At 45.2% G+C, this 14,842-nt stretch overlaps 1 protein-coding gene across 1 annotated transcript in view; it reads right to left on the bottom strand.

Moving 5' to 3' along the window:
• Positions 1–14,295, bottom strand: part of LOC127580106 (alpha-N-acetylgalactosaminide alpha-2,6-sialyltransferase 2-like) — a 68,257-nt gene extending 53,962 nt beyond the window's left edge. Inside the window, 1 exon segment of the mRNA XM_052033318.1 lies at positions 14,195–14,295. Coding sequence (XP_051889278.1) covers positions 14,195–14,295 — 101 coding nt within the window.
• Positions 14,296–14,842: the final 547 nt, after the last annotated feature.

The raw sequence follows: 14,842 nt of genomic DNA, 5'->3' as shown, positions 1-14,842 counted from the left end.
AGACAATTTGAAGGAAATTGTGTAGTCATCCATGGCAGGTAGGTCACAAAGGACAAGGATGGATAATTTATCTTTGTAATTGAGTCATAGAGTAATACAGCATGGATACAGGCCATTTAGCCCAACTCGTCCATGCCGACCAAGATGCCCATCTAAGCTAGTCCCATTTGCCCATGGTTGGCCCATATCCCTCTGAACCTTTCCTATCCATGTACCTGTCCAAATGTTTTTAAGTGTTGTTGTTGTACCTGCCTCAACCATTTCCTTTGACAGGTCATTCCATATACGCACCACCCTCTGCGTGAATAAGTTGCCCCTCACGTCCCTTTTAAATCTTTCCTCTTTCACCTTAAACCTATACCCTCTAGTTTTTGATTCCCTTTCCCTGGGAAAAAGAGTGTGTGCTTTCACCCATCTATACGCCTCTATAAGGTCACCCCCTCAGTCTCTTATGGTCCAAGAAATAAAGTCCTAGCCTGCCCAACCTCTCCTTATAATTAAGGCCCTCTAGCCCCGGCAACATTCTTGTAAATCTACTTTGCACTCTTTCCAGCTAAGTGACGTCTTTCTTAATAACCAAAACTGCATACAATACTCCCGATGCGGCCTCACCAATGTCTTGTACAACTGTAACATAATGCCCTAACCTCTATACTCAGAGCCCTGACTGGTGAAGGTCAACATGGCAAACACCTTCGTCACCACCTCTCTACCTGTGACGCCACTGTCAAGGAACTATGTACTTGTATTCCTAGGTCCTTCTGTTCTACAACACTCGCCTGGGGCCCTACCATTCACCGTGAAAGTCCTACCCTGGTTTGACTTCCCAAAATACAACATCTCACACTTATCTCATAATCAGATGGGATGTCATTTATCCAAGAGTCATTTCAGAAGTGTGACCAAGATCTTATCAGTGCCTCACCTCCCAACTCCCAAAAACCTTTCTGACATGTGAGGCATGAGTTAGGATTATGATGGATTACCTCCTCTTGCTCCCTAGTCTAGCTCCATCAACGTTCAAGGCTTCAATACCATCCAGGACTAAGCGACCACCCAAATGGACTCCATCCAATGCCCTAAATGTTCACTACCTCCATCACCAATGCATTGCTGCTGCAGTCTGTACCATCTATGTGATGTCCTGCACCTGGACATCCCAAACCCACAATCTCCACCACCTAAATGCATGTGGACAACAGGCACTGGGGAACAAGGTCCCATACAAAGTCTCCCAAAAAATTACACATAATTCTAGAAGGACAGCACCATTCCTTTAGTGTCACTGGGAATTCTCTTTCCAACAGCATTCTGGAAGTGCTGCCATTCAAGTGGGTAGCTCACCACAACTTTTCCAGGGCCACTAGATGCTGACTTACCACTGAATGAACAAAAACACAAATATTCCATTGAAGACACGAAAGATTTGGGAGGCGTGGCATGTTGGTGGCCTTTGGGTGGTCACAGATGGGGAGGTACTTGCAAGGGGCTCTTTGAGGAAGGTGACGAGAGCAGATTTGAAGGGCAGGAATGCAATGTCTGAGAGAGGAAACAGACCCAGAAAATGCTGGAGCACTCAGCAGATCAAGCAGGATATATGGGAAGCAAAACAATTCACCTTTCAGGTCCAAGACCCTGTTTTTAGAACTGGGAAAGAAAGAAAACGAGTTAGTTTTCAGTGACAGAGAAGGTGGGGGAGGAATGTGTAGATGAAAAGGAACATCTCTGGTAGGGTGAGACCAAATGAGTAAATGTAGGAATGACTTAATGCAGCTGCCTGACCTGCTGTTTTTATTTCAGGTTTCTGGCAACTGCAGTTTTTTTTTCATTTTCATTCAACATTGGGAAGGAACAGTTATCAATATTGGCTAATGTTATGGTCCAGAAGTCAAGTTGGCTGCTAAACAGTTTAGAATTGAGGTAAGGGTGTAGGAGGTGGGTGACCATAGAAGGACCTTGAGAAAAACAGGAGTAAGATCAAAATTTAGAGCTGGGACTAGGCAGAACATTAAGGGAAGAGGCAGCTGATAAGATGGTTTCAATCTTAATGACCAGGAAGCCCATTAAAAACTCACTGAACTTGCCATTAGAAAGGGTGGATGAAAAATTCATTGGAGAGAGGTTTAAGGAGAAAGGAAGCCGGGGATTTATTTTTGCATCCCAGGATGATTGTGGAATAGTGAACAGTTTTAATAGAGTGCAGAGGACCCAATGTTGCTATGTGTGGTCCAGCCATACCTGACAGTGAATGACTAAACCAGCTCTCTGACATATGCACTGAAGACTGTGTCACTTAGCCCTGTGGGGGTGACTCCATAGGGAGCACAGAGAGAGATGGTTTCAATGAAGACTACGACATCAGCAATAGTGCTGAGTAGATTGGTTACTGTAGGAAAGTGGTAAATGGGCTAAAGGTTCATTAGATTTTGAAAGTAGTAAGTGAATTGGGGAAGTTTCCTTATCCAGGGCACACACTGGGTTTGAGGAGGAAAGTAAGAGTCTATCTGAAGTGATTAGTGATTATCTAGGATGGAGACAGTGTGGGTGGTGAGACCATGGGAGCTGGTAAGGGCAGGCATGGGAGTGGAGGGGGTTACAGGAGGATAAACAAGCTCAGAGAAAATAGAGCTGAAATCTTCAGATGGGGTCTGAATCACCAAGGATGAAGGGTAGTTTGGTGCAGAGGCTGAGGAAGGGTAGCACTAAGGATATCCTGAGGAGGAATTTGTTAGTGGAGTTGGTGGAGAAGGAGGGTTAAAGTGAAAAGTGAGAGGGTTGGAACAAGGTGGAAAAGGAGGAAAAGGTAACAGAGGGTTAGAAGGACAGGCCAAACTGTGGTCCAGCAGCCAACTTAATCAAAGACCCCTCCCACCCTGAACATTCTCTCTTCTCCCCCCTTCCATCGGGCAGAAGATACAAAAGCTTGAAAACACACCGCACCAGGCTCAAGGACAGCTTCTATCCCGCTGTTATAAGACTCTTGAACATACGATAAAGATGAATTTTTGATTTCCCAATCTACCTCGTTGTGGCCCTTGCACTTTACCTGCCTGCGCTGCACTTTCTCTGTAACTGGGACACTATATCCTGCATTCTGTTATTGCTTTGCCTTTTGTACTATCTCGACGTACTTATGTATGGGATGATCTGTCAGGATGGTACACAAACAAAGCTTTTCACTGTATCTCGGGACATGTGACAATAATAATAACCAATTACAGCAGGTGGAAATCTGAAATAAATTAGAGAACATTTAGCAGTCAGGCAGCAGGAGTAGAGCAAGAAACAGAGGCAATGTTTTAAGTCCATGACCTTTACCTGAACTGCTGAGTAATCCTGGCACTTCCTGTTTCTATTTTAGTGTAATTTAGAGAGAAGAGCCAAACAGCCTCTGCTCTGGCCCAGCCAGGGGTGTGCAGTTAAAGATGTATTTGGGCTAGGAATCATCCTTTAGGAGAAGGTAACCACACATCTTGGCCTATTTTCTGTCATGACTGTGATGCTGAAGCACAATTGGTCATGGATCACGATGCTCTCCGATCACAAGAGAATGGACAATCTGGAGAGAGGAATAGTCACGGTTGATCCATGGGCAGAGTCCGTGAGGCCAACACTGGGCTCCCTGGGAAGAAAGGTTGGTGAGGCAGAGGGATAAGGTAACTGGAGTTGCTTCTCCTAAGAACCAAGAGCCTTCATGGACCCCCTGGTGAATTCCCTGGCCAGCACAGAGAAAAGCTGGAGGTTTATTTAAGAAGGACTTGGGCTACAGGGACAGAAGTAGAAGGTCAAGGAGCACAGAAAGTTTGGGGGAGGAATTACCCCCACTTCTGTCTGCTCTAACTTTGTTGACCAGCTTCCTGGACCAGGACCTAATGAAAACCACCTGAAAATCCAGATACACCACGTCCACTGGTTCCCCTCTGTCAGTTCTACAAGTCACATCCTCGAAGGTCTCCAGCATAAATTTCCTTTCATTAGTTCACACTGACTCAAACCAATTATTCTATTCAAGATGTTCTGTCATTGCATCCTTCGTTACAGATTCCATCATTTTCCCTACCATTGACATCAGGTCAAAAGATCACCAGTTCCCTGTTTCCTCCTTTCTTGAATAGCGGGGATCCCATTTTATATCCTCCAATCCACAGGAGCAATACTATAATCTATAGAATTTGGAAAGTTCCATCAAGTCTTTCAAAACTCTGGGATATGGATTATCAGATCCTTGGGATTCATCAGCTGTCAAGTTCGCTGGGTTCTCTCGTACTATATTTTGACTAGTACTTATTTTCCTCCATCCTTCATTTTCACTAGGTCTTTCATTCTCCAATATTTCTGGCAGATTGTTTTCTCTTCTGTAAAGAAGGATGCAAGCTAGTTGTTTAATTCCTCTGCCATTTCTTTGTACCCCGTTATAAGTGCTCCCGTCTCTGTAAGGTTCCCTCACTGGGCTTTTCCTTTTTTCATACCAACAGAAGCTCTCCTGCTGGGTTCTTCTGTTTCTTGTCAGTCATGGTAGGGGCGACCTCATAGAAGTTTATAAAATCATGAGGGATATGGATAAGGTGGACGGTCATAGTCTTTTCCCCAGGGTTGGGGAGTCCAAAACTAGAGGGCACAGATACAAGGGGAGCGATTGGAGACCTGAGAGGTAACTTCTTTACACAGAGGGTGGTGAGTACCTGGAATGAGCTGCCAGAAGAAGTGGTCGAGGTAGGTACTATTGCAACATTTAAGAGGCATTTGGATAGGTACATTGAGGGGAGGGGCTTGGAGGGTCATGGGCCGAATGTGGGCAACTGGGATTAGCAGGGAGGTAGCTGGGCCGAAGCAGCGGCGTGGAGCAGTTGGGCCAAAGGGCCTGTTTCTGTGCTGTATTACCCCATGACTCTTTCTTGTCATTTTTTAAAATCAGGTTCTCAGTCCTCCTTCGCTGAGGCCAAAATACTCCCAGTCCTCAGACTCTGCTATTTCTTCACCACAACTTTATAAGCCACTTCCTTTGCTTTAATCCTATCTTTAAGTTCCCTCCTCAGCCTCACTACTAGATGTCCAATGGTAGAAAAACAGTTGGCACAGAGCTCGTGTGGACCATCAGCTAAACTGTTTGGGGGTGAGTGTGTCAGCCAGGGTGAGGGAAATCCGGAGTAATGACAAGAGGAATGTTTTGGAACAGGAACGGGTGGAAAGACTTTCCATTGTGGAGCAGAAGCAACATGGTGGCAAAGCCGGGGATCCAGAAATGACTGAGAATATCTTGGCAGGTAAAGGATCCAAAGTGCAGATAAAGAAGCCACAAAAAATGGTTTCAGCAGATAAAAACATCAGAGTGGTGAGAGGTGTGAACTGATTGAAAGAGCAATAATACTTTAAAGCAGTCAAGCACCCGGTCAGAGATACAGCTGCTGGTGTTAGTGTGCAGTCCAGGAAAGAAGCATTGTTTGACGTCCAGAGAAGCCCTTGAACTTGGGGATGGATCCAGTGCTCACACAGGAAAGCCTTGAAGTAGAATTGCTTGGGGAAGTGGGCTGTGCGGGGCTGCTTTATAAAAATCGTGGTGGCATACAGCATGAATCTGTGCCAACTGTCAAGCGCCCATTTGCACCAATCCCATTTTATTCTCCTGGTTGAAATTACAAAGGAAGATCCATGGAATGTGGGTACTAGAGGGATGGAAGATGAGGACCGGGGAACCCTATTATTACTCTGGCTGGAAGGAGAGTGTGGGAAATAGATGGGGATGTGGTCAAGGGTTCCATCGACTATGAGAGAGGGGAATCCACGGTCAAGGAGAAAATGTGACATCTCAGAGGCACCTGTTGGAAGATCTCCTCATCAGAGTAGATCTGACAGAGAGGGGAACAGAAAGAATGGAATGAGGCAGATTAGGAGGAAGTACAATCGAGGTAGCTGTGGGAGTCTGTAGGCTTGTCATGGACACTTGTCATTAATCCATCTCCTGAGACAAAGAGATCATAAAGAGTAATACAGAGAGTAATACAGTCACAGGCCCTTCAGCCTAACTTGTCCGTACTCACCAAAGTGCCCACCTAAGACTGTCCCATTTGCCTGCCTTTGGCCCTTATCCCTCTAAACCTTTCCTATCCATATACTTATCCAAATATCTTTTAAATGTTGTTATTGTACCTGCCTCAACCACTTCCTCTGGCAGTCTGTTCCACATACGCATGAAGAAGTTACCCCTCAGGTCTCTTTTAAATCTTACCCCCCCCCCCCCTTAAATCTATGCCCTCTAGTTTTGGACTCCCAAACGCTGGGAAAAAGACTGAGTGCACTTACCATATCTATACCCCTCATGATTTTATACGCCTCTGTAAGGTCACCCCTCAGTCTCCTATGTTCCAAGGAATAAAAGTCCTAGCCTGCCCGGATTTCAGATCCTGAAATCCAGAAAGGGTCAAGTCGGAGATGGACCATATGAAAGTGGAGAGAGAGGTGGAAGCTGGCTGCAAAAGTGATGAAATGTTTGAGCACAGGAAGCAACAGTCGTCAATAAACCAGAAAGAGTTGAGGGAGGGGTCTGAGCAGGACTGAAACAAGGACCATTCCATGCATCCCACAAGGACCACTGTAGCTGAGGCCCATGTGAGTTCCCATCTTTAATCTGGAGAGAGTGGAAAAGGAGCTGCAACACCTGCTCGTTCCTTCCCACCATCCAGGAACCCCGACTCTCCATCCAGGCAAAGCTGTGACTCAATTGCACTTCTTCCAATCTAGTGTACCGAGTCAGTTCAACCAATGTAGTCTTTCCTACTCTGGAGAAACCCAGTGCAGATTGGCCGACCAGTTTATGCAGCATCTCGGGTGACCCTGACCTTCCAGTTGCCTGTCACTGTAAGGTTCTCCAACTGTAACATTAACTCTGTTTTCCTCTGTCCACAGACACTGCCTGACCTGCAGGCTACTTCCAGCTTCATGACCAGCACTTCACAGCTTCACTCATCTCTTTGTGTTCTCTCTATTTGCCCTCATTAACCAGATGGGTTATAAGAGCAGGGAGGTTATGGTAGAAGGATCAGAGTGAGATGAGGAGATCTTTCTCCCCTTGAGGGTGGTGGGGGTTGGAAGTGACTGCCTGAATGTGTGGTGAAGGTTAGCACCCTCACCACCTTTGAAAAGGACGTGGATGTGATACTGTAATCTACGAAGCCATGGATGGCATGTTGGAAAGTGGAGAAACAAAGGGGGTAGACTTTACCCCTCTACACAACAATTTGTTGGGAAGCTAAAATCTCAGGCACCTCAAACCCAGAATGCACTTGGTAGTAAGCCTTCATTGGACAGATCATACCCAATGGATCAACTGGCATCCTTCTGTGATGTAAACTTCTATGACTGAAGTAAGGGCCAATCAAAAATACTTTTGACTTGCTTTATCAGAGCCGGTTGGTTGCAAACTCTTTCTCTTTAAAAACACAGTTCAAGGCAAGTGGTATCTAGGCTTGAGGTAACTTAGATCTTAACTTCCCAACAATCCCAGACCCTGTTGTTCCGTAGAGGGGTAAATTTACCCCCTTTGTTTCTACATATAAATATTTATCATTTATCTATTTTTTAGGACATAGAAAGAAATCATTTGGCCCATCTAGTTTTATGTTGGCTTATTATACTGGAATCCCTATCCCCCACTAATTTTTCCCTGTAATCTCTTCCCCTCACATTCCCCCAGATTGTACCACTCATACAGGTGTATAAGATGATAAGAGGCATTGATTGTGTGGATAGCCAGAGGCTTTTTCCCAGGGCTGAAATGGTTGCCACAAGAGGACACAGGTTTAAGGTGCTGGGGAGTAGGTACAGAGGAGATATCAGGGGTAAGTTTTTTACTCAGAGAGTGGTGAGTGTGTGGAATGGGCTGCCGGCAATGGTGGTGGAGGCGGATGCGATAGGGTCTTTTAAGAGACTTTTGGATGGGTACATGGAGCTTAGAGAAATAGAGGGATATGGGTAAGCCTAGTAATTTCTAAGGTAGGGACATGTTCGGCACTAGTTTGTGGGCCGAAGGGCCTGTATTGTGCTGTAGGTTTTCTATGTTTTATCCACACACAGCAAGGGGCAATTCACAGTGGCCAATAAACGCCATCTGCACGTCTTTGAGGTGAAGGAGGAAACCAGAGCAGCCAGAGGAAACCCAGGCGCTCACAGGGGGGATGTGCAAACTCTCCACAACATTTACTGAAGGTCAAGGTTAAACCCAGTTGCTGGAGCTGTGAGGCAGCAGCTCTGTCACTGTGCTGCCTTAATCTGCTAAAGTGTCAGCCCAAGTTCATCATTTGACTTCCTGTTACTAGTGAAACACACAGCAGTGGGAGGTCTAACACTGAGCTAACACTTAATTTCAGTTAACTTTGTCCTTTAATGAAGACCTGAAACTAATAAGCAGTTACAATTGTTGTCTTGTTCATTTTCAGCCATTTGGAAGATATGAGGTGATCTCGTTGTGTAGTTATTGCATTTGTTTTCTTATTTGTTACCAATGTTCATTCTGAATCTGCTTTCCCAATGGAAATGGATATGAATGAGGACAGGGAGCCATTGGGGTGCAGGAAGCTGTTGACAGCTTTGGGACATCAACTTAGCTGATCCATTGAGGTAAAACTTGTAAGTGCTTCAGTAATAAAGGCAGCTCGTATCTGGAGAGTGCCTCTAACGTTACAAAACTTCTTACCACAGTTTCCAGGAACATTATCAAACATAATTGAGGTGGAGAGGATGTTTCCATCAGTCCAATCAGCCTCAGAATAAAGGGACGTCCCTATAGAACTGAGATGAGGAATTTCTTCAGCCAGAGGGCGGTGAATCTGTGGAATCCGTTGCCACGGATAGGTGTGGAGGCCCAGTCATTAGGTGTACTTAAGGCAGAGATTGGTAGGTTCTTGATTGGTAAGGGAGTTAAGGGTTCTGGGGAGAACGCAGGAGAATGGGGTTGAGAAAAAAAAATCAGCCGTGATTGAATGATGGAGCAGACTCGATGGGCTGAATGGCCTAATTCTGCTCCTAAGTCTTATAACTTGTCACAGAAAATGCTGGAAATACTCAGCAGGATGGACAACCTCAGTGGAGAGAGAAACAGAGTTAATGTTTCAGGTTAATGACTTTTCAACAGAACTGCAAAGCAGATGTTATTTAATTAGAGAGCAAGTTCAGCCTTGGGTAGTGGTGGGTGGCAACTAGGGTAGCCTTCATTCTCAAAGAGCTGATGGCTCTTGGGCCAAATTGGTGGTAGAATTGAGATGTTTCCTTTTGGCTGAACACTCCTCTCTCCACAGATGCTGCCTGACCTGCTGAGTGCCTCCAGCACTTCTGATTTTTGATAATCTGCCGTGGTGCCACTACAGGAGATGTTAGGGTAAATGAACAGAAAGCTTGTCGAGTCTTAAAAACTGGTAAGAAAGGAAAGCAAAACAGAGGTTTCCAGAGGGAATTCTAGAACTTGGGACCTTGGTAGCTGGTGAAAGTGATGAGATTTAAAAGATTACAATAGAAGTAATGAGCAGATCTGCAGACTGCGGCTTGCAATGAGTTGGCCACACTCTGATGCCATCTCGCCTCATCCTGTCTACACTTCTCACTGCCTCGGTAAAGTAGCCAACATAATCAAATACCCCACCCACCCGGATGTTCTCTCTTCTCCCTCTCCCATTGGCAGAAGATACAAAAGCCTGAAAGCATGTACAACCAGACTCAAGGATAGCCTGTATCCACTGTTATAAGACTATTGAACGGTCCCCGTATGATAAGGATGGAGTCTTGACCTCACAATCCACCTCATTATGGCCTTGCACCTTATTGTCTGCCTGCACTGCACTTTCTCTGTATTCTATGTTCTATTATTGTTTTCTCTTGTACTACCTCAATGCACTGATGTGATGAAATGATCTGTTTGGATGGCATGCAAAACAAAGTTTTTCACTGTACCTCAGTACATGTGACAATAATAAACCAATTTACTAATTTACCAAGTGATTACACTCGGGGATGAATAAGAGGCCAGAAGTGAAGATCTCAGCAATCTTTAAGGTTGACTTGTGGCCTAACTTGTGTTCAGTTCTGGTCGCCTCATTATAGGAAGGATGTGGAAGCTTTAGAGAGGGTGCAGAGGAGATTTACCAGGATGCTGCCTGGACTGGAAAGCATGTCTTATGAGGACAGATTGAGTGAGCTGGGGCTTTTCTCTTTGGAGAGAAGGAGGATAAGAGGTGACTTGATAGAGGTGTACAAGATGATAAGAGGCATAGATCGAGTGGACAATCAGAGACTTTTTCCCAGGGTGACAATGGCCAACATGAGGAGGCATAATTTTAAGGTGATTGGAGGAAGATATAAGGGGGACGTCAGGGGTAAGATTTTTTTACACAGAGCATGGTGGGTGCATGGAATTCACTGTTGGCAGAGGTTGTGGGGGCAGATACACTGGAGATATTTAAGAGACTCTTAGACACATGAATGATAGAGAAATGGAGGGCTATGTGGGAGGGAAGGGTTAGATAGATCTTAGAGCAGGATAAGAGGTCGGCACAACATCATGGGCTGAAGGGCGTTTACTGTGCTGTAATGTTCTATGTTCTATGCCCTCTCCAGCTTGATAATTTTTATAGGTTCCCTGATCTGTCAATCCCTCTATTTTTCAATGAGGTCACCCCTCATTCTCCTAAGCTCCAGTGAGTTTAAAGCCAACTTTACTCAGTCTCCCCTCACAGGACAACCTATTCACCTCAGGTATCAGCTTCTATTCAACCACCACCCCTGTGCTCATTGATCCATGTCTGCTCCTAGTTAAACATAGAACATAGAACACCTTTTTAACAACCCTATCGACCTGCACGGCAACCTTGAGGGATCTATGGACGTGGACCCCAAGATCCCTCTGCTCCTCACACTGCTAAGACAGCAGTGTCCTGTAGAAAAGATTCACAGGAATGCTCTCTGGACTGGAGGCCTTGAGTTATAGTGAGAGACTCAGAGAGGCCAAGTTGGGCCAAAGGGCCTGTTTCCCTGCTGCATGTCTCGATGAGGCTGGGACTATTTTCCCTGGAGCAAAAGAGGCTGAAGGGTGACATTAAGAGGTTTATAAAATTTATGACAGGGCATAGATAGGGTAGATATTCACAGTCTTTTTCCAGAGTAGCAAAGTCTAAAACTAGAGGGCATGGGGTTAAGGTTAGAGGGGGAAGATTTAAAGGGATCTGAGGGGCAAGTTTTTCACTACAAAGGGTGGTGGGTAAATGGAACGAGCTGCCAGAGGAAGTGATGGAGATGGGGACAATCACAACATTTGGACTGGTACATGTATAGGAAAGGTTTAGAGGAATGTGAGCCAAATGCCAGGCAAATGGGATTAGCATAAATAGGAACCTTAGTCAACATGTTGGGCGAAGGGCCTGTTTCTGTGCTGCTTAACTCTATGGACCTTGGCGTTATCTTTGGATAAGGCTGGGACATTCAGGACCAAGAGGAGGAGAGATTTCTTCTCCACGAAGGACAGTGAATCTTTGGAACTCTGTACCCCAGAGGGTTATGCATGCTTGAATCTTTGTGAACATTTAAAGCTGGGGTAGATTTTGGGACTCTGAGTGAATCTAGGTTTGTGGGGATTGAGGGGAAAGTAGAATTGAATTATAGATTCGGCATGATCTTGTTGAATGATGGAGCATGCGTGATGAGTCACATGACCTACTCTTGTTACTACAGGCTGTCCCCTGATTACAAGCGCCTGACTTTTTGGACACCTGTACACATAACACGTTTCCCATTTAAATTCAAAAGGCCGACGTACATGGGTATGTTTTTCCTTCGGGCAGCCAGAACAAGTCTCCTCTCTCTCTCTCCACTTTTAGTAATTGATCTTTCTCATCAGTCTTATGTGCTTTTGATGCCATTCATTACAGTACTGTGGAGGTATGTGGTACCATATATTTCAGTGTATTTTCTGACTGATGGACAGAATCAACTTAAGTACATCTGTAAAATGAAACCAGTTCATTACCCAGGAACGGCCTGCAGTTTTGTTTAAGCTGCTCCGGAAGTGGTTTTAGAAAACGGAACTAGAACATTACAGCACAGTACAGGCCCTTCAGCCCAAAATGTTGTGCTGACATTTTATCCTGCTCTAAGGTCTATCTAACCCTTCCCTCCCACATAGCCCTCCATTTTTTCTATCATTTACACGGCTATCTAAGAGTCTCTATAAATGTCCCTAATGTATCTGCCCCCACAACCTCTGCCGGCAGTGCGTTCCACGCACCACACCACTCTCTGTGTAAAAAAAAACTAACCTCTGACATCCCCCTTGTACCTTCCTCCAAATCACCTTAAATTATGCCCCTTCGTGTTAGCTGTTTTTGCCGAGAAAAGGTCTCTGACTGTCTACTTGATCTATGCCTCTTATCATCTGTACACCTCTATCAAGTCACCTCTCATCCTCCTTCTCTCCAAAGAGGAAAAGCCCTAACTCACTCACCTATCCTCATAAGACATGCTCTCCAATCCAGGCAGCATCCTGGTAAATCTCCTCTGCACCCTCTCTAAAGCTTCCACATCCTTCTATAATGATAAGATAAGATACCTTTATTAGTCACATGTACATCGAAACATAGAGTGAAATGCATCTTTTGCGTAGAGTGTTCTGGGGCAGCCCGCAAGTGTCGCCACGTATCTGGCGCCAACATAGCATGCCCACAACTTCCTAATCTGTACGTCTTTGGAACGTGGGAGGAAACCAGAGCACCCGGAGGAAACCCCACACAGACAGACCAGAACTGAACACAGTACTCCAAGTGTGGTCTAACCAGAGTTCTATAGAGCTGCAACATCACCTCGCGGCTCTTCAACTCAATACCCCGACTAATGGCGGCCAACACACCATACACCTTCTTAACAACCCTATCGACCTGCACGGCAACCTTGAGGGATCTATGGACATGGACCCAAGATCAAAGTTTATTTTTACTGTTGAACATGATTTTTTAATGCATTGAAAATTCTACATGGTTTTCCAATGAACTACTTCCAAAGTACTGGGTCTGAACAATCTCCAGAACACGATGGAGGCCGAGGGTGATATTATACAGGTTTGTAAATTATGAGGCCCATAGATAGGGTAAGAAGCCAGATTCTTTTTCCTAGGGTGGTTTGGGTAGTCTGAAACTAGAGGGAAGAAACTTAAAGGAGATCTGAGGTGTAATTTTTTCACACAGAGGATGGTGTTTATATGGAACGAGCTGCCAGAGGAAGCGGTAGAGGCAGGAATAATTACAACATTCAAAAGGCTTTTGGACAGGTACTTGGATAAGAAAGGAGGAGGGAATGTGGGCATATGGGATAGTGTAGGTAGCCTTCACAGTCAGCATGGACAAGAAGGGCTGAAGGGCCTGATTTCTCTGCTGTACAGCTCTATGACTCAGTGACACCGTAAATTTACTGGATTGTTTAAATGTATCAATGTAAATTTTTTGTTTAGAAGTGGATTTTGCCTCTTTTTGGCATCACTGCTAAAGCCATTTAAGGTCCCCTCAAACATTTGTACAAGAAACAGTTTGAAGCAGAGGTGTTGGGGTGTCTTATACCTTGCGAGGTTGTGCCAACGGGGGAGCTGTGCAGATCCCAACAGATGAACCCAGCTTCTGACCGTTTGGTATGCACCGACTTCAGAAGGGTATCGTCCTTAAAAGGCACACTCACCATGGCAGCTGGATAGCAGCAATACACACTTTGGCTCCCACAGAGGAGAGGCTGTGGGGGACGGGGAGAACGCTCCTAGATTCAGTCAAAAGGACATTATAGTTCTGGCTAATAAGATGCATGTCCAAAAGGAGATTCAGAGGGCCAAGAGGACTAGGGGATTGGTCAGGGCAACCATAAGCAGGGAGTGATCCAGTGTTTTCTTGAAGTGTGATATTCCCACTTATTGGAACAATGCACAATGACATTTTATGTCCTCACAGGATGTATTGGAGTGAACTAACCACAGCAGACCACTGAACATGGTTGTACCAAACTAGTTTAGCCTTAAAAGCCTGTTTTATCAGAAGAAACATTTGACACATCATTCATGTAACATGATGTTTAATCAATTTTCCATTAGGATATTTAAAAGTCTGCTGTCGGCAAATCAATCCCATATCATTAAGGAATCTCTCGACTTAAAATTCTCATCTTCATTTTCAAATCACACCTTAGCATCACTCCTCCCCAGAAGTGTAACTCCATCTCCTGCAGGTTCCCCTCCTGGCTGTACACCATCCCGACTTGGAAGATGTACTGCTGTTCCTTCATGGCCACTTGGTCTAAAATACTGGAACTCCCGAATGTGGGAGCACCTTCACCAGCAGGACCGCAATGGTTCACCACCACCTTCTCAAGGGCAGTTAGGGATGGGCAATAAATATTGACCAAGCCTTCAATGCCTACTTCCCAATTTCTATGCTCTTACAAAGAAAGACTCTGACAAATTTCTATGGGAGAGCATTCTGACTGGTTGCACCCCCCCCGGTATGGAGGCTTCAATGCAAAGGCTGCAGAGGCTTGTAGACTCAGCCAGCTCCATCACGGGCACAACCCTCCCCACCATCGAGGACATTTTCAAGAGGCGGTGCCTCAAGAAGGAGACATCCATCATTAAGGACCCTCACCACCCAGGACATGCCCTCTTCTTGTTACTACCATCGGGGAGGAGGTACAGGAGCCTGAAGACCCACACTCAACTCTTCTTCCCCTGTGCCATCAGATTTCTGAATGGTCCATGAACTCTACCTTGTTATTTCCTTTTTTTTTGCACTATTTATTTATTTTTGTAATTTATAGTAATTTTATATCTTCCCAC

The sequence above is a fragment of the Pristis pectinata genome, chromosome 18 (assembly GCF_009764475.1).
Source record: "Pristis pectinata isolate sPriPec2 chromosome 18, sPriPec2.1.pri, whole genome shotgun sequence".
Classification (NCBI taxonomy): Eukaryota; Metazoa; Chordata; class Chondrichthyes; order Rhinopristiformes; family Pristidae; genus Pristis; species Pristis pectinata.
The sequence above is the reverse complement of the archived record's forward strand: the minus strand, read 5'-3'. Positions and strand labels throughout refer to the sequence as shown.